The sequence below is a fragment of the Medicago sativa genome, chromosome 4 (genome assembly GCF_051527215.1).
Source record: "Medicago sativa cultivar Bolivia chromosome 4, Bolivia_mono, whole genome shotgun sequence".
NCBI lineage: Eukaryota > Viridiplantae > Streptophyta > Magnoliopsida > Fabales > Fabaceae > Medicago > Medicago sativa.
Genome location: NC_140752.1, coordinates 95,252,037 through 95,274,683, shown reverse-complemented (window position 1 = coordinate 95,274,683; position 22,647 = coordinate 95,252,037). Strand labels below are relative to the sequence as shown.

Below are 22,647 nucleotides of genomic sequence, written 5' to 3'. Positions count from 1 at the left end.
ATCCAAAGTTATACTGATTGCTTTTTTTTCAAAATCTTTGTCATCGTTTCAGTTTGTAATGTAGATCAAGAACTTTGTGATTTTAACACTTGTCAAAAAATGTTGTCAAAAAATCAAATTAGCAAATGGATAATCATTACAGGTTTATTCGTCTTCAAAATTTTTCTTTACTTCACTAAAGTCCATCATGAGGTTGAAAGCAATGACATTCTATTTATTAAAGATTATTTGAGTGGCAACTTAGCTAAAAAAAATACACACTTAGACTAGTCAAAGACGTGTCAGGTACGTAGTAAGAGATTTATAGTGCTAATTAGTCGAAAGCATTTAATTTATATGCACCGTAATGTGTAGCATCAATTTTACAGTGTCAATTAACTATTTGATTTTGAAGTAATGTATATAAAGATTTTTTTAAGGAAGTTATAAAGATGATTAAGATGTGTTGTCGGTTTAAACCTTTTTACACAAACACCATATAGAATTAAATTCTATAATATTACTCCCTCTCGGTCTTTCCCTTTTGAGTTTTAGGGTTATTAAATTATTAACAATGATGATTTTAATGGTAAGATGTATTCCATTTACTAAAACATTCTTATTAATTATAGTTAGTGTCGTTAGATAAGTAAAATGCAATAAATAAATGTATGGTAGTGAAATAATAATAATAAATATTGTATTGATATCGTAAAAGGAACAAATAATTTGAGACAAAAAAAAGTGAAGATCCCTAAAAAAACATAGTCAAGAGGAAATCTATTTTGAGACGGAAGAAGCACCTCTGTCTTATATAATAAAAGAGAATACTAATGAGTGTCCTTGGAGTATTAATTAAAGTACTAAAATAAGTAATTTTAGAACAAAAAGTTGTGTAATTATTGCCAAGACAAAAGTAAAAACTTGAATTTTCAAAACAAACTTTATACTAATGGATTCCTTAACCATTGTCATTAGGGCACTGGTTAGCAAAACTCATATAAAACCCTTTTGATAAAAACAAAAAAAAATTAATAGGGGAAATTACACTGACCTCCGTGAGGTCACTTACACTAAACTCCCCCAAGGTATTCACTCCAAGGTTGTCAAAAATCGGGATTTTGCTTCAGGTAGAAGGAGAAGAGAAAAATCGACAATCGTAAAATCGCAACTAAAATCGAAGAATTTTACTCAACTACTTTTGTAGAATCGACATAAGAAATTGTAAAATTTGCAATCAAAATTGATGAATTTTACAACAAAAAAAATAATACTAAAAATATGTTATAAATGGTATATAGTCATAAATGACTTAATTTATAAGAAATCGTAAAATCGCAATCAAATTGATTAATTTTGCCTATTTTAAAATTTTACAATGGATTTGAGTCGTTGAAGGTGAAGAAAGTCGCAAAATCCTGAATTTTGGGATTTAAGTGGGATTTTGACAACAATGATTCACTCAAATACTTATCCCTAATTTACTTGCTCGTTTTTCGTCGGCACTTTTTCGCACACCACAACAATTTCCATATTAAAACCCTTTGCTTTAAGTAACCCCCTTTGTTTTTTAGTTAAAGTTAATAGAAAACAGGTGCGATATTACTCCTATGGTCCTATAATCAAAGAAGATGCCGTGTATAGACTGCAAGACAAAATGTGTAGTTTGCGAAGACTATATGCACATTTCTAATTAGACTTTTCAATTTTCCACCGTTTCAATAATGTTCTATGGCCTTTTATAAACTGAGGCACCACTCCCACTTTCTACTCACAAAACAAAACAGAGTACACTGTCTTTGTCAAAATGAGTTCTCTCATAAAAACATTTCTATTTTCTCTCATTACTCTCTCTTTCACCTATACACAGGCAGCAACATTCGACATCACAAACAATTGCCCGAACACTGTATGGGCCGCAGCTGTACCAGGCGGCGGTAAGCAACTAAACCGCGGCGAAAAATGGACCATCAACGTAGCTGCAGGAACCACATCGGCCCGTATTTGGGCCAGAACCGGTTGTAGCTTCGACGGTTCAGGGAATGGTCGATGCCAAACCGGTGACTGCGGCGGTAAGCTGAACTGCCAAGCTTACGGTACAGCTCCAAATACACTAGCAGAATACTCTTTAAACCAATATATGAATTTGGACTTTTTTGATATATCTGTTATTGATGGATTCAACGTTCCTATGGAATTTAGTCCAACTTCTAATGGCTGTACACGTGGCATAAGATGTACGGCCGATATCATCGGACAATGTCCTAATGAGCTTAAAACTCAAGGTGGTTGTAACAACGCATGTACCGTTTTTAAAACCGATAATTACTGTTGTAATTCTGGTAATTGTGGACCCACTAATTATTCTCAATATTTCAAGAATAAGTGCCCAGATGCTTATAGTTACCCAAAAGATGATGCGACAAGTCTATTCACTTGCAAAGGTGGAACCAATTACAAGGTTGTCTTTTGCCCATGAACTGCATGCAGCCTTGGGGTTGATTAATTAGTCTTACCTCTCTCTATATATATGCATATGCATCTAAATATAGAAAATAAATTGAAAAGGTGCATGTATGTGCACTTTGTGAGCTTATCTATATATACGATGAGAAAATCTAATTAAAATATGTGTAAGATTATAAATAAATTTTCATGAAATGAAGAAAGAAGCTATAAATCTTCTTACGTGATCATAATTAGTTATTATTTGTAATATAGCTGAACATTTGCGTTGTTTTCTGCCAGTTGTTTGATAAGTAGGGGGTGATCGTACGAAATAGCCACTACGGCACTAACTATAAAACTTTGGAAAATTGACTAGTTGAGTCAAGTGTGGAAAAATAAGATAAGAATAAGAGAGAATATTCTCTTTTCAAAATAATTAATTTATCTGATCATTTCATACTAAGATAAAAAATGGAATGGTATTTTTACTATGCATTCTTACTATGTATTGGTATATTAATTTTTCATTATCATAAATACAAGAAATGTTAAATTTGGAGTGATGGAAATGGTACAATTGAAAGAGTAGAAAAGTAATTAATAGAGAATGTCAATTATTTTGATGGGAAATGATATTCATAGCGAACCAACACAACCCGACGTTATCACTACACAGGTGGCATGATTTCCATTCACCACCATTTACTGTGTTCCAATTTTTTCTCCCAACCTACAGTGATAGCCGCTCAACCCTGGATTTTCATTGGCTGGATATTGGTTCGGGAGCAATTCGGGATAAAATGTTTCTCCATGTGTAGCATTGTTGTATTTTGATATAAATTTTTGTTGTAAAAAGATAAGTTATCTTCGACGGAGGGAATAGTAGTTTTCAACCTTCTATGTTAAAAAACACTGGTAGTAGTTTGAAATATCAGCTTCTCAATGGTTTCGTGGAATCGACATATTAGGCAGTAGGCACAAAGCACTGAAGAAACAACTACGAACGTACATAAACTGTTATTGACTTTTAAGACTAAGACTACATAAACTGTTATAAACTAGAGAGTAAATTAGAAAGTGGTAATGATATATATTTTTTTTTTCTAAAACAAAGGGGCCTAAGCCCGAGTGGTAATGAAATTTAATCCCAACTATCTCAGTTATCTGTTATTTCCATCAATTTTAGAATCATATTAATTGTTTGTTGAACGACTTTAATATACACCAAGTCTATGTGGATACTGTTGTGAAAGTGACTCAAAATTGGAGTTTAATTTGGAGGCCAAAATCATGTTTGCTGGAACTGGGAAAATCGGTGGCCGATTTTGGAAATCGGGGCCCGATTTTGGACGCATGTTGGAAGTTGTTGCTGCTGTAAAAATCGGCGGCCGATTTTGGAAAATCGGGGCCCGATTTTGCGTGTTGTTATTTTTCAGAAACGTATTTTTGGGCCAGATTTGGTACAATTTTATGGGAGTTACTTTTACTATAAATATAGGCATTGTATTAGTGTAAACCTTGATATAGAGGGGGCTGAAACAAGGGTTTAGAAAGGCAACAACAAAACTAGGGTTTGTTTAGAGTTTGTCTCTTTGGAACAAACACTAGGTTTTGAGGGTTGATTCACCTTGGGAAACACTATTAGGATTGAGTCTCTTGGTTACGGGAAGAGGCTGGGATTTGGGTAGAATTAGGCGGGAGACTTATTCTTGTAACCCATTGATATCTCTTTTGTAACGTTACTCATCATATAGTGGAACGGAGGGCTGCTCTCTCCCCCAGACTAGGTCAATTTGGACCGAACTGGGTCAACAAATTCTTTGTGTTCTCTCTTCCTTTTCTCTCGCTGTTGTTTTCTACTTTTGGCTTGTGTTTATAATTGTTCCATACACTTTGATTTTGGTTGCTTAATTATCCCTTGCTCCACACATCAAGTTGTTATTGGTGTGAGTTTTTCATCGAATTCGCAACAAATACAATAAAAACAAATAATTTGATACCGCTAATGTACTATCACCTAATCCTCGAAGAAAGAGAGGCATAGGCAAGGTAAGAAATAACAACAGAGCAGACCATATGGTAGGGGCAGATATACTTTCAACAAAGAGAGAATTAAATTCTACAAGTGTCATAAACTAGCTCACTATCAATAGAAGTTTCCAAACTTTGAAGAAAATTCCAACCATGCAGAATTTGATGGTGAAGAAGTAATGTTGCTTATATCTCAAACAAATTTAAAGAACTTTACTGATAAATAGGTTTGGTTTCTTGTAGCAATCATTTATGTGGTTATAAGAAATGGTTTTATGGTCTTGATGAGTAGTTTAGAACCATTGTAGAATTATGAGTCAATTCTAGAATGACTATCCCAGGAAAGTGTAGCATAGGGTTAGAGAATGTAACTCAGGTCATTAAATAAGTTTTTTACATACTTGGGTTAAAGAATCATCTAAGAGGTTTAATCATTGTATTAAAAAACAATACATGTAATGTTTATCATCATGATGAGGGGTTAATTATTCAATCTTATATGTCATCCAATCATATTTTTGTTGTTTCTGTTTCCATATTCCAAAATCAGGTTTCCTTAAAGCCACTTGTGAGGTTGTTTCCTATTTATGGCATTGTAGATATGGCCATCTTAACATTAAAGGATTAAGAATTTCGGTCCAAAATGAGTTGGTGAATGGTCGGCCAACTATTGAAGATTCTACCACTATAGGCAGAGCTTTTGGAGAGAAACTATAAAATTTCAGCTTGTTCATGCAGATATTTGTGGGCAAGTCTTAGTTTAAAGTGTAAATATGTATTTCATCAGGTTTATTGATGACATGATTAGAAGATGATGTGTGTATTTTTTTCATAACAAAGATGTTCTGAAATGATTTTGGCCAGAAGCAGTTAACTAGGCTATCTATGTGCCTAATAGAAGTCCCATTATGGATGTGAATAATTCAACTCCTCAAGATTATTGGAGTAGGATAGGATTAAACCTTATGTTAAAAACTTTTGTGTCTTTGGTTGTTTGGCTTATGATCATATTTTAGATAGTCAAAGAAAGAAACTTGATGATAAAAGCAGAAAATGTGTTATCTTAAAAATAATTATCACCAGCATATGTGTTGTATTTGATGAATAAGGCAACGGGAATGGATGGAAAATGTGTTCCAACTAGATGTGAAAAGTGTCTTCTTTTATTTTTATTTTTATGGAGAGTTGAATTATGGAACACATTCTAGGGAACAACAAACAAGGAGGGAATGAGAGGGAATGAGAAGGTCTAAAAATTGAAGAAAACGTGATATAACTTCAAACCAGCACCGATGAAATAACATACCAAGAAAAAGAAAAAAAGGCAAAGATTTGTGAAATGTGTTTCAGTATACAAATTATTTCTAAAAATAAGAATCAGTGGAAAATTGTCGGCAGTTAATATCTACGTGAATGCCCACATTTTTACCAGAAATGATGAAGTCATGTTTGAAGAATTCAAATAATCATTGTAGAAAGAATTTGAAATGTAGGAAGGATGAGCTATTTCTTAGGTATGAAATGGCCAAAAGGTAGGGGTAGATGTTAATAAGTACAAGCAAACTCCTATTAAGATGCATGGAAACTCCCACATGCATACTCAATCTATGAAAAGAGTTTTAAGATATTTGAAGGGAAGGGTGAACTTGAGCATTATGCATAGTAGAGACAACAAGGAAGAGTTATTGAGATTCACGATAAATATATTAATGTTTATAAAATTACATATAGTTTAACTTATTTTTTATTTTCATTTTGGTTCCATAATGAATTATTGTCACATTTAGTCCCTTAACTCTACTTTCGTCAATTAAATTTGTCTTTGAACAATAATATAAGCAAGAGAAACCATACTCTAACCCAAAACTTTAAGGCTTAGGTTTATGAGTCATCTCACTTTATAAAGGATTCAACATTCATTTTTCTATCTGATGTGACATATTACTCACGTTTGATATACCAACAATCCCCCCTTCAAATGTGAGTTAATCTATTCTTTACGGGTACCTCAGACGAAAGCTTTTTAATCCACGTGCACAGTCGTTGCCACACTCAATGAACCCGCCGCTTGAACGCATTGTTTGAAAGACTTTTGACGCAAGAAGTCGGTTGAACCCTTCGTTGAAACTCAACTATGATATCATTGTTGGGTCATGAGGGGGTCCCAATGATCATCACATTGAGTTTAGAACAAACATACAAGTGAGAGACACACCACACGTTAACCCAAAACCTTAAGACATTATGTTTAAGGGTCATGTCACTTTATAAAGTATTCAACATTCACTTTTATCATCCAATATATAATATATTACTTACACTTAATATACTAACATAATTTAACTTTATTTTTTTACAAAAACTATCAGAAAGACGAATTTTGCTGACGAAGTAGAATAAAGAGACCTAATTACGACAACAATTAATTATGAGATCAAAATAAAAATCATAAATAAGCTAAAAATCATAAATAAGAGACTAACTATACAGTTTAGCCATTTAATATGTTTGGGCCTTATGTAATGTGTTGTGGGCTTCAAACCAATGTGTAAAATTGTTCTATTATTGTGTGAAAAATTGTTCTTCTCCATTTCATTTTTGCTCATTCTCACCTCAAATTTTTCTAATTAACCCCAACGGCAGTTAACTACTGCTTACTATCCAACGACAGCTAACTTGCGCTGCCCCAGCGGTAGTTAACTGCTATTACGTTCTTTTACAACAGACACATCAACCCATTTCTTCCATTTCACAAAACTCAATCTCTAAAACTCTCTCAAATCATCCAACACCAAATTTCTTCAAGTTCAAATCAGCCACCACTATAATAACAAATAAGTTTTCATAATCCATTACCATTTACATTTTATGTTTATATGTTACGTTTTTCCTCTTAAATTAGAAATGTTTTAGTTTTAGCTAGGGTTTATATAAATTTTGATTTTTTTTTTGTAGTAAATTATTAAATGTTTACATGTTTATGTTACGAATCCTTGTTAGACTAGATTTAAGTTGATTAAATGTTTACATGTTTATGTTTTAGTTTTTAGTTTTACAGTATATGTATATTTTGCACTCCAAGTGTTTGATGAAATGTTTGAACGAGGTTTATAGTGATTGTTTTTAATTTCTTATGGTGTAGATCGACGTCATGTTAGTAGATCTGAAGGATCACTGGATCAAATTAACCTATGACACAACCACATAGATACAAGGAGGGAAGACGGTATAGGGTATCAACGTTCATGGATCGACTCAATCAGGAGATTGCATTTCAGCCAGATGAAACTCAAGAACGACGGCAACGTAAGGAGCATGTTCTCGATATTTGGTCAGCACAACTCTAAAGGACCGATGAAGTTGGATGTTTCGTTGCTGAGATCTTCTGAAGATATTCTCAAGAGTTTGATTTGGTATTCTCAAGAGTATTGTGAATGAATGAATGTGGTGAACATAAGGTATTGTGAATGAATGTATATAGTGGTAGTCGATGATGAATATTGTGAAAAATACAAGTTTAAGTGCTTAAAAAACATCAATTATGTCAAGAATTGTTGTTACGTTAGCATACATATAACGGGTGCATGTTAACTGCCATTTGGGGGTCAACTACATTTAACTTTATCTGGTATCCAGTGTGAATTAAATTTAGTTGAGTATCGAGCAACAGTTAACTGCTACTAGGGTTAATTGGAGAAATTCACGATGGAAATAAGCAAAAATAAAAGTGAAAAGAGCAATTTTCTATTGCGTGAATGTCTTCAATTACATTTAGTTTCATTTATTACAATACTTTGCTACTGTGATATGTTTTTTTGCATCATCCTCTACTTGTCTTCACTTGTACAAGTACAAGTGGTCTTATTAGAGCATCCACAATGGTAGTTCCATAACAAGGACTCCTTAAATAGACCCCACGTGACACATCACTTATTTATAATTTTTTGATAAAAGTACCTATTAAGGACTCAATGACTCCAATGACAATACACTAATAAGGACTCCAATGAAAAGTATTTAAATATGTCCCACTATCTTTACATATATTAAACAAAAATAATTTATCTATTACTCATTTTTACAAGTGGGACCAAGTAGTACACATTTTATTACTTCTTTATGCAAGTGGGACCAAGTAGTACACATTTTATTACTTTTTTAAACGTGGGACCCGTTAGTTACTCAGGAGAGAGATGGTCCTTATATAGTTGCCCGTTCCTTAACGGGGACTCAATTTTTCTTCCTCCAATGGAGGGTCCTTAACGGGGAGTGGTCCTTGTTAAGTAAGGACCCCCCATTGGAGATGCTCTTATGCTAGACATAAGTGTGACCAACTTTGAAAATGAATTTTTTAAATTATTTCTTTTGATCCAATGAAAAATATAAGTCATACGAAAATAGACATTTCTTTAGAAGATAACTCCTCAATCCTCCGGTACTTATCTACCGGAATCAAGTAAAAGAAAACATTTTTGAAGATATCTACGAGGTGTATAGATTAGGGACAAAAACGAAAATTTGTAAAAGAAAATATTTTTGAAGATATCTACGGGGTGTAGACTAGGGGTAAAAACGAAAAGAAAGCTTCTTGGAATAAAAGACATTTTCAATCAATGAAATCCTTATTATCTAATCCTAAGCTACAATGTAAACAAAACTTGCAAACCCTAATCCTAGCATTTGAGCGGGAAAAATGTGTTTACTAACTCATTTAATGTCAAATTCAAAATTCAAATTCCTCATACTATACCATAGGCCGCCGAACCCTTCAAATTTCAAATCTCTTAACTAGGAATAAGTGCAGACCCTTCCTATTCATCCAACAATCAATGTTTGCATTTTTCCAATGCTTCTCTTACCAATGGAATGCATCGTAGACAACAACCACTCAAACCCACCCTCTTCATCATCGTTATCCCTCCTCCCTCTCTTTTCCTCTTCCACAAATTCTCACCCCCAAAAACCCTGACCGCCTCCCTCATCCTCCCTGAACTCCCTCTATCCCACCCTAACAACATCCTCGACATCCATTATCTCCTACAACGTCCTACTCGCCGCAGCTCAAAACCCCACCCCTGGTCATGGCACTTAAGTCGTCGCAGAAGTTCTCCACCGTATCACCACCATCTTCTTCTCTGCCGTATCACGACCATCACCTATGGCGGCACCAACTCTCGCTTTTCATCTCCGCCGCAACAATCTCTGATTCCGACCCAACACTTCTTGCTCAAATTAGATCATCCTCTCTTCTCTCTCATGGTAGCTTCGCATCTTATCCATTCCTCCGCCACAATCATCTCCCTTTTCTTCGCTTCAATCTTCTCTCCTCTTCACCAACACGAAAATCTCCACCTTCTATTCAATGCTCCGTTCAATTCCGCCCCTGCATCGATATTCACAAGGTAACCCTTTCAATCAATATTAACTTCTTGCCAATTCATGTCAAAAAGGTACGAATTTTACATATGGGTTTTAAGACGTGGGTCATTGTGTTTTTGTAGGGGAAAGTGAAACAAATTGTTGGGTCAACCCTTAAAGATTTGAAAGAGGATGATGGGTCAGATCCAATTACCAATTTTGAGCCTGATAAATCTGCAGCTGAGTATGCTACTCTTTTCAAACAAGATGGACTTAAAGGTGGTCATGTTATCATGCTTGGTACTGATCCTTTGAGTAAAGCTGCTTCTCTTGAAGCATTGCATGCTTATCCTGGTATTTTAGTTTGATTACACCATTTTTTTACTTTTCTGTTCATGCTTATCCTGGTATTTGAGTGCAAGATGCAATACATTTCGGAGCTAGAACACAAGGTTCAGACTCTGCAGACTGAAGCCACTACACTTTCTGCACAACTTACTTTGTTGCAGGTGGGAATATTTATTTAAGTTTGTGAAACCGTGTTTTATTTTAGTAATTTGATCTTAGTTTCTTTTTTTACTAAGCCTTCAATTGATATTGTGGTGTGTTTTGTAAAATTGCGGTGGAAATCCACGCTGACATGAAAGCTACTTATTGTAGCTTCTTTGTTTCCACATTGATAATGTTTTGGAACTAACCAGAATAGTGAGTTGAAGTTAACATTGAAGGCTGTAGTTGCATGGAAGGTTATCTTTAAGGAACAACTTGAAAAGTACAAGTTTCACAAATACTTCTTAGATATACCTTCGATACGTATTTCTGATTGACGACACATTTGTCATCTAGATACGATACATCTTTGATACACATATTTCAAACTAAAGGCATATTTCTAACCAAACACATGTGATATTTTGTGATTTGTACACAAAAAGCATTCAGTATTTGTTTTAATATCTTCGATACGTATTTCTGACTCAAGACACGATTGTCATAGTTTTTTAGTCAATGTATCTTGCCATGTCCTATATTGATTTTTGTAAGTTTCTCATATCACCATATATGTGTCGTAAAGTATCTGTATCATACTATCTATCTGGACTTCTTTGGAAGTATGATATGTATGTGATCATTTTAGCAGTTGAGCCAATTGAAATGACATGCTATGAAATATGGATTACAGAGAAAGTGAAAATTTGATTTGAAACTACCATGTTTTTCACGATGTATGTTATATTCTACCATTCTATGCTACTTATAATTTTACTCTTTCCTTTTGTAGCAATTCTTTGTATTATATTGAATCATACTTAGTTTATTTCAACTTTGAAAATTTTAGTACATTTTAAACCTCACGGAAGCATTGACATATTGCCACGAGAACCATGTTATTCACAGAGATATCAAGCCTGAAAATTTGTTGCTTGATCACTAGGTATCTTTCTATTATTTTACTTATATTTGAACTGCTCTTCCAATTATGCTGATGATCTCATCGCCGTTTTAACATCTCTTCGACTACTAAATTTTGTTTTCTTTTTGACAGTGTTTCGATCCATTGCCCATAGATGAAATAATTGTTTTTAGTTGCCTCATACAGATCACAAAGTTCTCTCCCATGTCACCGGCGAGCTGAAGTGGAAGCTCTATGAGAGAAGACGAAACATTGCAAGACAGTTGTTTGGAGCTGTTTGTATAGTAACAATTTTTTTAAGATTTGACTTCTGTCTAATTGTCATTTAACTCCACATAGGTATTGAAATCAGAGTGAGAATAACACTCTTTTAGCTTTTATTTTGTCTATCAATTCTGTGTGCTTTTTTCTTAGTGTTTGTTCACTGATACTTATTGGTTCATGAAACAACATACTGGTTTGATAGCTATATTATTTGTAACTATCTGTTATTGAAAGTAGTTCACTGATAGGAATGCTTAAATTGATTTTGTTTCTAAACTTCAATTTGATTATAAGCGGTAAAAATAGTTTTTGCTTTGAATTGGAAAATTACATCAATATTTATATTTGGTGATTGGTGCTGTCCTTTGTACTACTCATGCATAATTATGCTGTACATATATCTCTGTTTTGATTGTACATTTTTGTTCAGACTTCCCTCCCTTCTTCCATAGGCTTTATAGTTCTAGGACAATTTATCAGATTAACATTAGATTTCTTATCATTGATCAAACTTTGGGTTGAGTGAACTTTGTCTTGAGGATTAATAAGTGCTACAAATGAAGCTAAATGCACCATAAGATGGTAAGATTATATATGTCGCAGCCTCCTTGCATAGGTTAATTTTATGGCACCTCAAAGACTCAAACACACTTCAGCTTAAACCTTTCCTGCCTTCCCCCCACTTCTCATTGCTTCCATCCAGCCATGGCTCACAATAACATCCAGACCTTTTTGACGTACAAGTTGTTGACGGGCATGGATACTCTTATCTCTGATGTTGTGTTATGTTTCAGTTTGTTTTGATTCAAGACTATCTAACATATTGTTGTTATCATTTTTCTGTATCTGCAGCTCCTTTGGAATTTTACCCTTGCATTTGTCCGTTCCCGTGAACCGCATTACAAGATCGAGGGTGAATGGAAGCAATTTTGTTCAAGCTGAAGACTAACTGTGGAGTCATTTATCAGGATTGGTGTACCGAATATTGGAGATAATACTTCTTTCTTTATCACATTGAATTTTTAGATTATGCATTTGGTTGTCGAAGTGTATATATTCTGAGCGTTTATTGTCATTTTCATTCAGATGTGATAAATTATGTACTTTGCCCTTATGCACTGATCCCAGCATGGCTTATGTTATTGGACTATTCTACTTTTGAAATTGTACTGCATGAGAAATTGACAAGAAGGATATGGAGTTTCTGAATTCGCTTCATTTTCTTATTATGAAAATATGCTGCTCTATTTGAACTATATACAATGTAGCGTAAAATGATTTTATAATTGTTGATTTACAGTGACTTCAAAATGTGACAGTGTTGATTTCAACCGTAATTATAATATGATTTACTCACTAATAGATGACAGTTATGAATTGTACAGGTTATGATCAATTGTAGAAACACCGTGATTTCAGAGCTGCTTTTTACTGTGCTATTATTCAATCTAGAATCACCTCTATTTAGAACAATATTTTTGCAGCGAAATTGTTCGATTTATAGTCACCGCTATTTAGAATCGCAGCTATTTAGGACGAGATTTTTATTGTTTTGTTCTTCACTGTAAAATCACCGCTTTTTAGAACCAGCTGTCTTAAATTTGTTATTTTTCTTCACTGTAAAATCAAAGATAAGATGAACACATATTTTTAATTGTCATTGCACAACTATTTAGTAAAATGTTTAACCTGTTGTGTTCTTCAATGTGGAGTAACTGCTATATAAGACGGGATTTTTTGCACAACTATTTAGTAAAATAAATTTTCCTGTTGTGTTGTTATTTATCAATTGCATATCAACACTAAGTTCCTCAATTTTCCGACTGTGTTATTATTAAGTGAAAAATCACCGCTATTTAGAAACATATTCTCACCGTGTTACCGTATAGTTCAAATCTGTTACCAAGATTATAATCATCATGCATATCATAAAGGTGTGAAGAATTCATTTTACATAGGCACATTTAAAATGTTCAGGGAAGCATAAAAAAATGCACCAGCACAACTACTCATTTTATGGCACGCTCAAGCATAAAAAATGCACTATTTTTTGCAATATCGAGAGTTACCTCAAGGAGTGGTGTGAAGATTCTAATCACCGATGAGAATGGTGTTGGCATGGATTGTATTTTTACTATTAACATTGTATTTGCACCAAAAGCACATTATTTTCTATTTATTTGAATGTTCTATTTGCCGTCAATATGACCCGTGCGGCAGCACGGGTGCATGGTCTAGTGAGCAATAAGTTAGCTGTTAGCGTAACAAACTCTATCCCTCTTGATTGCTAACATTTTATTTTTATGCATATTCATATTTTCACAACTTGATCATGTGACTTGTCTCTTTGTGGAATATGCTATTTAAGGATCCCTCGTCTCTCCTTTAACGCTGGGACCCGATTGTGCTGCTTTTCTTTTACGTGATTGTTTTGAGATCGCTTATCGTTATCAAGTGGGCAAATGAATCACAACTATAGTTATCATGAAGATCCTACCATTGCCAGATGATGATAAACATAAACTCATGTCATGAACCGTGTGCCTCGCCAAATTCTATCCTGGGAAAAAAAAAAACTAACATTAAATTAATTCTTAACTTTTCTAAATGATTAATTTTTTTAAAAGTTTATTATTTTTATCATCATCATGAATTCAAGCTAATTCCATTATTGTTTGAGCTTGATGTCATGATGTGTCTATACTACGTAGCTGTATAAATTAAGATGGCCCCATAATTTTGATGCAAACCGAATATGGACCAATCGATTTAGCTAAATTAGTAAGAGTGTGTCAATCAAATACTAAATAGATGATGGATATGTCAATTGTTGTATTTATAATTAAATATATTTATTTTTCTGAAGTCTAAATATACATAAAAAAAATAAAATTTGATAAGCTTTAGCTTAAAGCTCTTGCTTTACCGGATTGGATTTAGGCTGCTTGCCTTAAATCCAAATTCATATTCAATATTCAACCATGTCTATCAAACTCGATTAGTAAGCTACTCGAGAAGTTATTATAGATAAACTTGTAGTTCAAGATAATACTTTAGGCAAGTGTGTCCTCATGGGCCATGGTTACCGCCTTAAAATCCTATTTCAGTTAAAAATAAGTGCAAACGTACAATTTTTGTTACGAAAAAGAAAGAAAGTAAAGAAAGAAATAAGAGCTTCGTGTGATGACGCGCGATTGAAAGGGAGCTTACATGGTGATCCTATCCACAAGCTAAAAATATGGGACCCACACATAAAGTCCAATTAATATTTCACCATTATTGGCTTACGATAATAATAAGGGGAGACGCGCGCCAGACTTAGCAAATCAAACGGATTATTATAAAAAAAAAGGAAAAAAATAATTAAAAGAGCATGGCAAAACATTCCTTATCCCAAAATCTCCCTTATCCTAAATTTAATTATGGGTTAAATATGTTTTTGGTCCCTATAAAATTGCGACCTTCTAAGTTTAGTCCTTACTTAATTTTAATAGCTTTTTTAATCCCTACAAAAAAAATTTACTTATAATTTTAGTCCCTTTTAAAATAAATTTTGTTTAATTATCCTTAAACTCTTAAATCTTTTAACGATTCTTTTTATACAAGTTTAGAACACTATGAAAGGTTCATTTACTAAAATCTATAATTTTTTAACATGAAATAAATTAAAAATGAATTTTTTAAAACGACAAAAGTTTAAGATATAAGTAACAAAAATATGGACGTAGAAATCAAATTTTTGCGATATTTTTTTCGGAGGACCTTTTAATAACGTTCTTAACATGCCTGTAAAAAATTGTTGAAAAACTTAAGAGTTTAAGCATAAATTAAACAAATTTGGATTGAGTAAGGACTAATATTAAGTGCAGAAATTTTTTGTAGGGATTAAAAATGCTATTAAAATTAAGTAAGGACTAAACTTACAAGGTCGCAATTTTGTAGGGACCAAAAACATAATTAACCCTTTAATTAATCCACTTTATTCCCAAAAAAGTATACCATCCATCTTAATAAAATAACTGTTGCATTTAATATTTAGCCAGATTTAAACGGAGTAGTGTCCCGTAAGTGTAGCGCAGTTGGTAGATACCAGAGATAATATTCGCAGGAGCCGGAGTTCGAACCCTGAATTCCCCACTTCTCCACACTTTAAAAAGTTTGTGATTTTTTTTTGTGGTGGCCGAGGTTCGAACCCCGAACCTTGCATATTTTATCTGAGCTAAGCTCACGAGGACAAAAAAAATGGAGTAGTAATTTTGTAAAATTTTAAGATTAAAGATATTTTCAACAAATAGGAGTATATTTGATCGTCTAGATATGGTTCTGCTTGTTTTTTTTTTTTTGTATTTTTTCCGTTTTACTGCGATGTTTGTTCTATTAGGTTGATATATAAGCTTTAACTTATTATATGTTGAACTAATAAAAACTTAATCATCAATGGTGTAAATATAAAATCATGTGTATCTTAGTTACTTTGAGTTTATCTCTTCTGCAGATATTATGTTGTTGATTCAATTATCTCGACTTTTCATACGTTAAATTTATGTTGTTTCAATGTAAACGATCAATTTGAATGAAATAATACTTATTTTTAAGAGTTAAATACATTTTACTTTTTACTATTTGAGGAAATTTTGATTTGTCTTGTCTATCCTTTATTTTTTTTAATTCCAAACATGTAATCTAAAGATTATTATTTTTTAGATATTCATAGTATCAAAATTTGATATTAAAGATATCTTTGCCTTTCTCATTTGAACAAAATTTTGGTTTACCATCTTGTCATTCGAAGAAAAAAATTGGTTTACCATTATATCATCTATTTTATACCGTCATATTCGACAAAAGTCTAAAAAAAATTATTTATTTAAATTACAAAGTTAAAATATAAAATAAAAAAATTAGTAAAATTATATCGGAATTTGACTATGACTAAAATTAGCAAAAGTGCGTTTAACTCTGATGTTTAATCATCACTAATACAAAATGAGATAGACCTCTAATAAATTAGAAGGGATATATATAGCAGTATGCTATTAAGTTGATTAGATACACTAATTTTGAAATGCAAGATTTATTTTAGGAGGCAGAGTGTAACTATAAATTCACAATCTCTAGTTTTCTATCAAGCCAATCCAATCCGGAATCTGAAACCAACCAAAGTTTCTCCATAATCTTCTTCTCTGAATCTCTCTCTCGTTCCAATCCAAAAAAAAATAAAAATGGTTTCATCTTCCCAAAAGATCCTGGTCACCGGTGGTGCTGGTTTCATCGGCACTCACACGGTGCTTCAGCTTCTTCAAGGTGGTTTTTATGTTTCCATTATTGATAATTTCGATAATTCTGTTATGGAAGCTGTGGACCGTGTTCGTGAACTTGTTGGTCCTCAACTTTCTCAGAATCTCGATTTCACTATGGGAGATCTCAGAATTAAAGATGATTTGGAGAAACTCTTTTCTAAAACTAAGTAAGAACTTAATAATCATCATAATTTCATTCTTCTTTATTTTATTTTTTTAAAGAATTTCATTCTTTATTATTCATTCATTAATTTATTTTTAGATTCGACGCGGTGATTCATTTTGCTGGATTAAAAGCCGTTGGTGAAAGTGTTGCAAATCCCCGTCGCTATTTTGATAACAATCTTGTTGGTACTATCAATCTCTATGAAGTTATGGCCAAATATAATTGTAAAAAGGTTAGACAATTATATTTATTTATTTATTTATTTTGCTCTACTTTTCATTATATGATTTGGTAATGTATATAATTGAAAATGAAAATCTACAATCATTTGTGTTTGTCCAATCGCTCTCTAGTTTGGATTTTCTTATTTGAGTTTATCTGCTGACATATTTTGACCGAGCTTATGGAAACAGTAGATCACATTGTCTGTACGTTGTTTTCATCATAAATTTGTTAAAATAGCTTATGAAAATGGCTTATATGAAAACAATTTAACTTTATTTGATTTTTGGTATAGAAATAACTTAAACAAAACCACTTATATGGTAAGTGCATTTAATTAAGCTGTTTATCCATATATAGTAAAAACAAGAAACAAAAGTGTCCCAAGTTGCGCTATTTTTTTTATTCCCCTGTTTATGCTTATAATATCTTGAAATTAAACATCATCAACATATACATTGTAAGTTTTTTTTTTTTTTTTTTAATCTTGTGATACTATAGAATGTTTGGATTCCCCGCCGTCATGCTTTGTAATTATCGTGATTTTTGATTATATTTGCATGGAAGTTGATTTGGTGAAGTTATAATAAGAGTCGTATGATCTTTATCCAACTGCTGAGATTTTGAGACTGTATGATTGACCTAACATGTTTGTGCTTCTGCACAGATGGTTTTTTCATCATCTGCTACTGTTTATGGTCAACCTGACACAATACCCTGTGTGGAGGATTTCAAGTTACAAGCCATGAATCCCTATGGCCGGACCAAGGTAACTATCACCCATCGGTTTGTTCTAGATTGTTTTCCCATTTGATGGTTTCGAGCTTGTAGTTTCAATCAAATAATAATGTGCCTGTTTTTGATTACTTTTAGTATTAACAATTGTGTTAAGTATAAACTCTCTGAATTACCATGCCTGTTTTTGAGTTCTAATTAATTGTCTTTCTTTGCTCATTGACACTTCACATTGCAGCTTTTCCTTGAAGAAATTGCAAGAGATATTCAGATAGCTGAGCCAGAATGGAAGATCATTTTACTGAGATACTTCAATCCAGTTGGAGCCCATGAAAGTGGTAAACTCGGTGAAGATCCCAGGGGCATCCCAAATAATCTCATGCCTTATATACAGCAAGTAGCTGTTGGAAGATTACCTGAGCTCAATGTATATGGTCATGATTATCCTACCAGGGATGGCTCTGCGGTACGTACAAGTCACACATATACTGCATTTTTTTCTTTACACAATCATATCACAATGACATATTTAAAAATTCATACTTAGAGAAGGAAAATTTATGGCATTTCAAATATTGGTTATAAAATTAAAGGAATACATTTGCGCTTGTTATTTTGTCCGTGAAATATAAATCTTAAATTTTTTAATCAAACGTCAAAATACTTTATTAGTTTTATTTTAACAAGTTCACTAGTATACTCTGTAGTGAAGGCAATAAACCATTTCTTAAAATTGTGACAGTATGACAAATTATTGGGTGATAAAGCAAATAACAGCTTAGGTATATTTCATACTATACTACTGCAGAAATGCTTATCCTCTTTCTGTTTTCTTAAATAAAATAAGGTTCGGGACTATATCCATGTGATGGACTTAGCAGATGGTCACATTGCTGCCGTGAGAAAGCTTTTCGCTACGGAAAACATAGGTGAGTTGTTCTTTATCTCCCCTTACTTATTGATACTGACAAATTTGTTTTTATCAGTAAGATTATTACGTTAGGCATGTACTGGAATTGAAACAAGATTGTAGGCAAATGTATCAAGTATTTTTGCATCTGTGGATTGATTGCCTTGCATCTCTGTATGATAAAGTCAAAAGTGATAAATTGGTTTTCAGGTTGTACTGCTTACAACTTGGGAACTGGCCGTGGTACATCTGTGCTTGAAATGGTTTCTGCATTTGAGAAAGCTTCTGGCAAGGTAATTGTTTATCTTTCTGATATACATGTATATTTTATGCACAGTAGCACACAAAAAATTGAAATAAGTAAATAACCAATTAAGATTTCTCTTTATTCATTGGCTATTATATTGTATCCTTTCAGAAAATTCCATTGAAGTTGTGTCCAAGAAGGCCGGGGGATGCTACTGAGGTTTATGCATCTACAGATAAAGCTCAGAAAGAACTTGGCTGGAAGTAAGTAATTTGAGCATTTTATAGTACGTAACAATCATGGTCAAGTTAATTTCTTAATCATCTGGTTTTTAACCAAGCTTTTGTTGACCAAAAGATCAAGACTCTCAAAACAAAAAGATTGGCACATTATGCATCATTGTACTCGCATGTCTGATAATCAACTTTTGATTTTACCCTGTAATTCTTGTTTAGTTATTAATATTCTGGACCTTTTCTTCAGGGCCAAATATGGTGTAGAGGAGATGTGCAGGGATCAGTGGAACTGGGCTAAGAACAACCCATGGGGTTACTCGGGGAAGCCTTGAAGAACAACTGGCGGGATTACTCAAGGAAACTTTGAATCATCAGCTTAACCAATATCATTACATACAAATAGGCCTCCCATTGTTGAGGAAGACTTGATGCCTGTTTAGGCACTCAATAATCTTGAGAATAAAGTTTTGTCTGCTTTTTTCGAAAATAATGAAGAAAGCTAGACAGTCTATTATTCAAATGTAATGATATTCCTCTCCAAAACAAAAAAAAAAAATGTAATGATATTCTTTTTTACATAGATATATAAAAGTACTATTATCTTGAAACTGTAATTTTGTCTGCTTCTGAAGTAAAAGATATATTTGAAACTTAGTTAAAGACTCAATCGCCATGAAATTGAATAATTTTTGCCATAATGCCACACCATTTCCAGTTGCTTCCTCAAAACAACGTTATAAACCTGAAGAAATGCTCTCCCATTTTGCAGATTTTGTGAAATAGCAGTAACCCTTTTCATGTTGATCAATATATTATTCAATGTTCATTGATGTCAATAATCTTGTCTTTTCTCTTTTTTTGGACGAAGATGAATATTTTAGTGAAAAATCACGTGTACCATGCTTATCTTGTAACATTATCAAACTTTCTGTCTTTGGTCGCAAGCTAGCAATCAACAGAAAAGATAATGTCATTGAATGTTGTTTGCTTCATCATCTTCCAATATCCAACGCCGTCATGTTTCAAAAATAAAATAATGTTCGGGTGAAATGTAGAATCTTCTAAGGTTCACATGAGATTGAACAAACACCACTCTAATCCTCGAGTCTTGGCAAATTGCTTTCAAGAGATATTTAATTAGAGAGCCGATAGAATTGGTTTTTGTGGTTAAATGCAACGGTATATGAATCCTCGTTTAATTTTGGCTTGGTTAGGACTATTGGTGAAATTACTTTTTGATTTATAGTTGTTTGTTTGTAAATATTTGTCCTTGACTTTGCAAGTTGTGTTCAAATTTGTTGGATAAGTTTTTCCCTATGATGTTTTTACATGTAGGGTGTGTTTGGTTTAGAAGAGAAATTGTGAAGAGAGAAATAGGTAAGAGAGAGTTTGTGAAGAGAGAAAAAGGTGAGAAATATAGTAGATTTAATGGGTTGTTTGATAGAAAAGAAAGAGATAAGAAATAGAGAAGAGAGAAGTGTAGCTTTTTTGTAAAAGTACAATATTGTCCCTATATTAAATAACATTTCTATCAACATAAATTTATTAGGTTGTTATAATAAATTTATTATTTTTAGTAATTGAATTATTTATCTTTTATAGTATGGTAACAAATTGATTAATGTAATTAATTTTTTTAAGGAATAATAAATGTAATTTTTATTTTAACAGATTAATTAATATATTTTAATTTTAATTAGTTAATCACTTAAATATTCAATTAAAAATCAAATATAATAAAATACTCCACCATTCACTACCCCCTCTCTTCTTGCTTTCCCAGCTTGGTAATTATTACTTCAACCGCTGCATTCATAAACTAATTTAGGCCAAGACCCATCATAAACAATAGACAAACTCATGAGTAAACGATACAAAAACCGCTGCATCAAATTCATTGAACATAATAACAACATCGGTAGCCATTTGTAATTCAACCATTATGTCGACAAGCTTACACATGAGTGGCCAAGGCATACACCTTTGAGAGCATACACAGTTGTTGTTGATGACAGGGGCAAAACTGGAAAATAACTCAAGTTGCACTGTATCCCTCCACTTTCTTCGCATAAGTGGGAAGATTGAGATTTTAGTGGGTCCCACCCAAAAGTTATCACTCTCTTCTATTTCTCTGCTAAACCAAACGAGAGAAGTGTGCCTTCTCTCTTCAACTTCTCTCTATTCAATTTCTCTCTTTCCTTTTTCACTTATACCAAACACAGTGGTAGAGAGAGAGGGAGAGAGAGAGAGAGATGAAAAGGCGTGAAAGAAAAGAAACTTATATGTTAATAGCGTATGTTTTCTACTCCGCTTTCTTTACTCTCAATCTCTCCATCAATTTCACTATCTCTCTTCGTTAAAGATAGGAAGACAATCAAGAGTGTGTGTGTGTGAGATTAAGAAAGAAATGGAAAGTAAATAGAGAGATGTAAGAAAAGTGAACGAGATAATTCAATTTTATGTTTTGATTATCGATAATGAATAAGTTTCAACTCTTTAACGAGTCTCAACTCATGTAAAGAGATAACATGGTAAACATTTTATACAAAAATAATTATCAATTAATATTTTGATAAACTTAAAAGAGAACGCTGATTATTTTTAATTTATTGATTCATTTAATTATATTATTATTTTTCATTTGGTGAATATTTCAGGACAAAAATGATTTAAAAAAATATTATTTTCGTAATTTTAAAGTAATAAATAATTTAAAACAAATCAAGTCTTCTAAAACAATGATTGTTTTTAAAAAAAAAATTAAAAGTAAAAAAAAAAAAATACTATAGGGCATATCTGGAAAATTGATCGGAAATGTGCACTACTAGGGACAAGCAAGGAAAAGAAGTCACACTCACTTGGAATTTAAGAAAATCTTTTTTGGTGGTGGCCGGGGTTTGAACCCCGACCTTGAATAATTATGCATTGTCTATATCAATTGAGCTAAGCTCACGAGGACGGAATTTAAGAAAATCTATAAACAAAGAGTAGATTATATTATTTTAGGATGTGCTTCCTGTAGCACTTTTTGTTTAAAAAAAATAGGCTTAAATGTGTCATTAGTCCCTGCAGTTACACCATTTTTTAGGTTTGGTCCCTACACTTTTTTTTTTTGGTTTTAGTCCTTACACTTTATATTAAAATTGGTTTTGGTCCCTGTTGTTAGTCAACAGTTAAAAAAAGAGTCAAAAGTAATTGAGTGCCACATGACCCAATTGTTACATGCCACATGGCACAATAAAAAATATTTACCAATTTAATTAAATCAAATAAAGAAATTGATTTATAATTAGTTTTATTATTCTGTTTATGAAATTTAATTTTTACCTGCCATCTC

General features: G+C 32.7%; 3 protein-coding genes across 5 annotated transcripts; all 3 read left to right on the top strand.

Moving 5' to 3' along the window:
• Window positions 1-1,735: 1,735 nt before the first annotated feature.
• On the top strand, window positions 1,736-2,678 carry LOC146934108 (protein P21-like). Its single transcript, XM_085705968.1, has one exon. It carries the CDS (start codon window positions 1,787-1,789, stop codon window positions 2,456-2,458), a length of 672 nt encoding a protein of 223 aa, XP_085562094.1. The 5' UTR covers window positions 1,736-1,786; the 3' UTR covers window positions 2,459-2,678.
• Window positions 2,679-9,293: 6,615 nt separating this feature from the next.
• On the top strand, window positions 9,294-12,712 carry LOC146934107 (1-(5-phosphoribosyl)-5-[(5-phosphoribosylamino)methylideneamino] imidazole-4-carboxamide isomerase HISN3, chloroplastic-like). 3 transcript variants are annotated; one of them, XM_085705967.1, is made up of 5 exons: window positions 9,294-9,860; window positions 9,960-10,325; window positions 11,156-11,251; window positions 11,417-11,569; window positions 12,347-12,712. In XM_085705967.1, the coding sequence occupies exons 1-2, from the start codon at window positions 9,540-9,542 to the stop codon at window positions 10,182-10,184; spliced, it is 546 nt and encodes a 181-aa protein (XP_085562093.1). In that variant the 5' UTR covers window positions 9,294-9,539; the 3' UTR covers window positions 10,185-10,325; window positions 11,156-11,251; window positions 11,417-11,569; window positions 12,347-12,712. The 3 variants fall into 3 exon arrangements, with proteins under 3 accessions (XP_085562093.1, XP_085562091.1, XP_085562092.1); XM_085705965.1 differs by having other exon boundaries at window positions 11,363-12,712; XM_085705966.1 differs by lacking the exon at window positions 11,156-11,251 and having other exon boundaries at window positions 11,417-12,712.
• Window positions 12,713-16,541: 3,829 nt separating this feature from the next.
• On the top strand, window positions 16,542-19,918 carry LOC146934106 (bifunctional UDP-glucose 4-epimerase and UDP-xylose 4-epimerase 1). Its single transcript, XM_085705977.1, has 8 exons — window positions 16,542-16,961; window positions 17,057-17,192; window positions 17,850-17,951; window positions 18,156-18,383; window positions 18,765-18,846; window positions 19,038-19,120; window positions 19,246-19,337; window positions 19,558-19,918. The coding sequence occupies exons 1-8, from the start codon at window positions 16,717-16,719 to the stop codon at window positions 19,640-19,642; spliced, it is 1,053 nt and encodes a 350-aa protein (XP_085562103.1). The 5' UTR covers window positions 16,542-16,716; the 3' UTR covers window positions 19,643-19,918.
• Window positions 19,919-22,647: the final 2,729 nt, after the last annotated feature.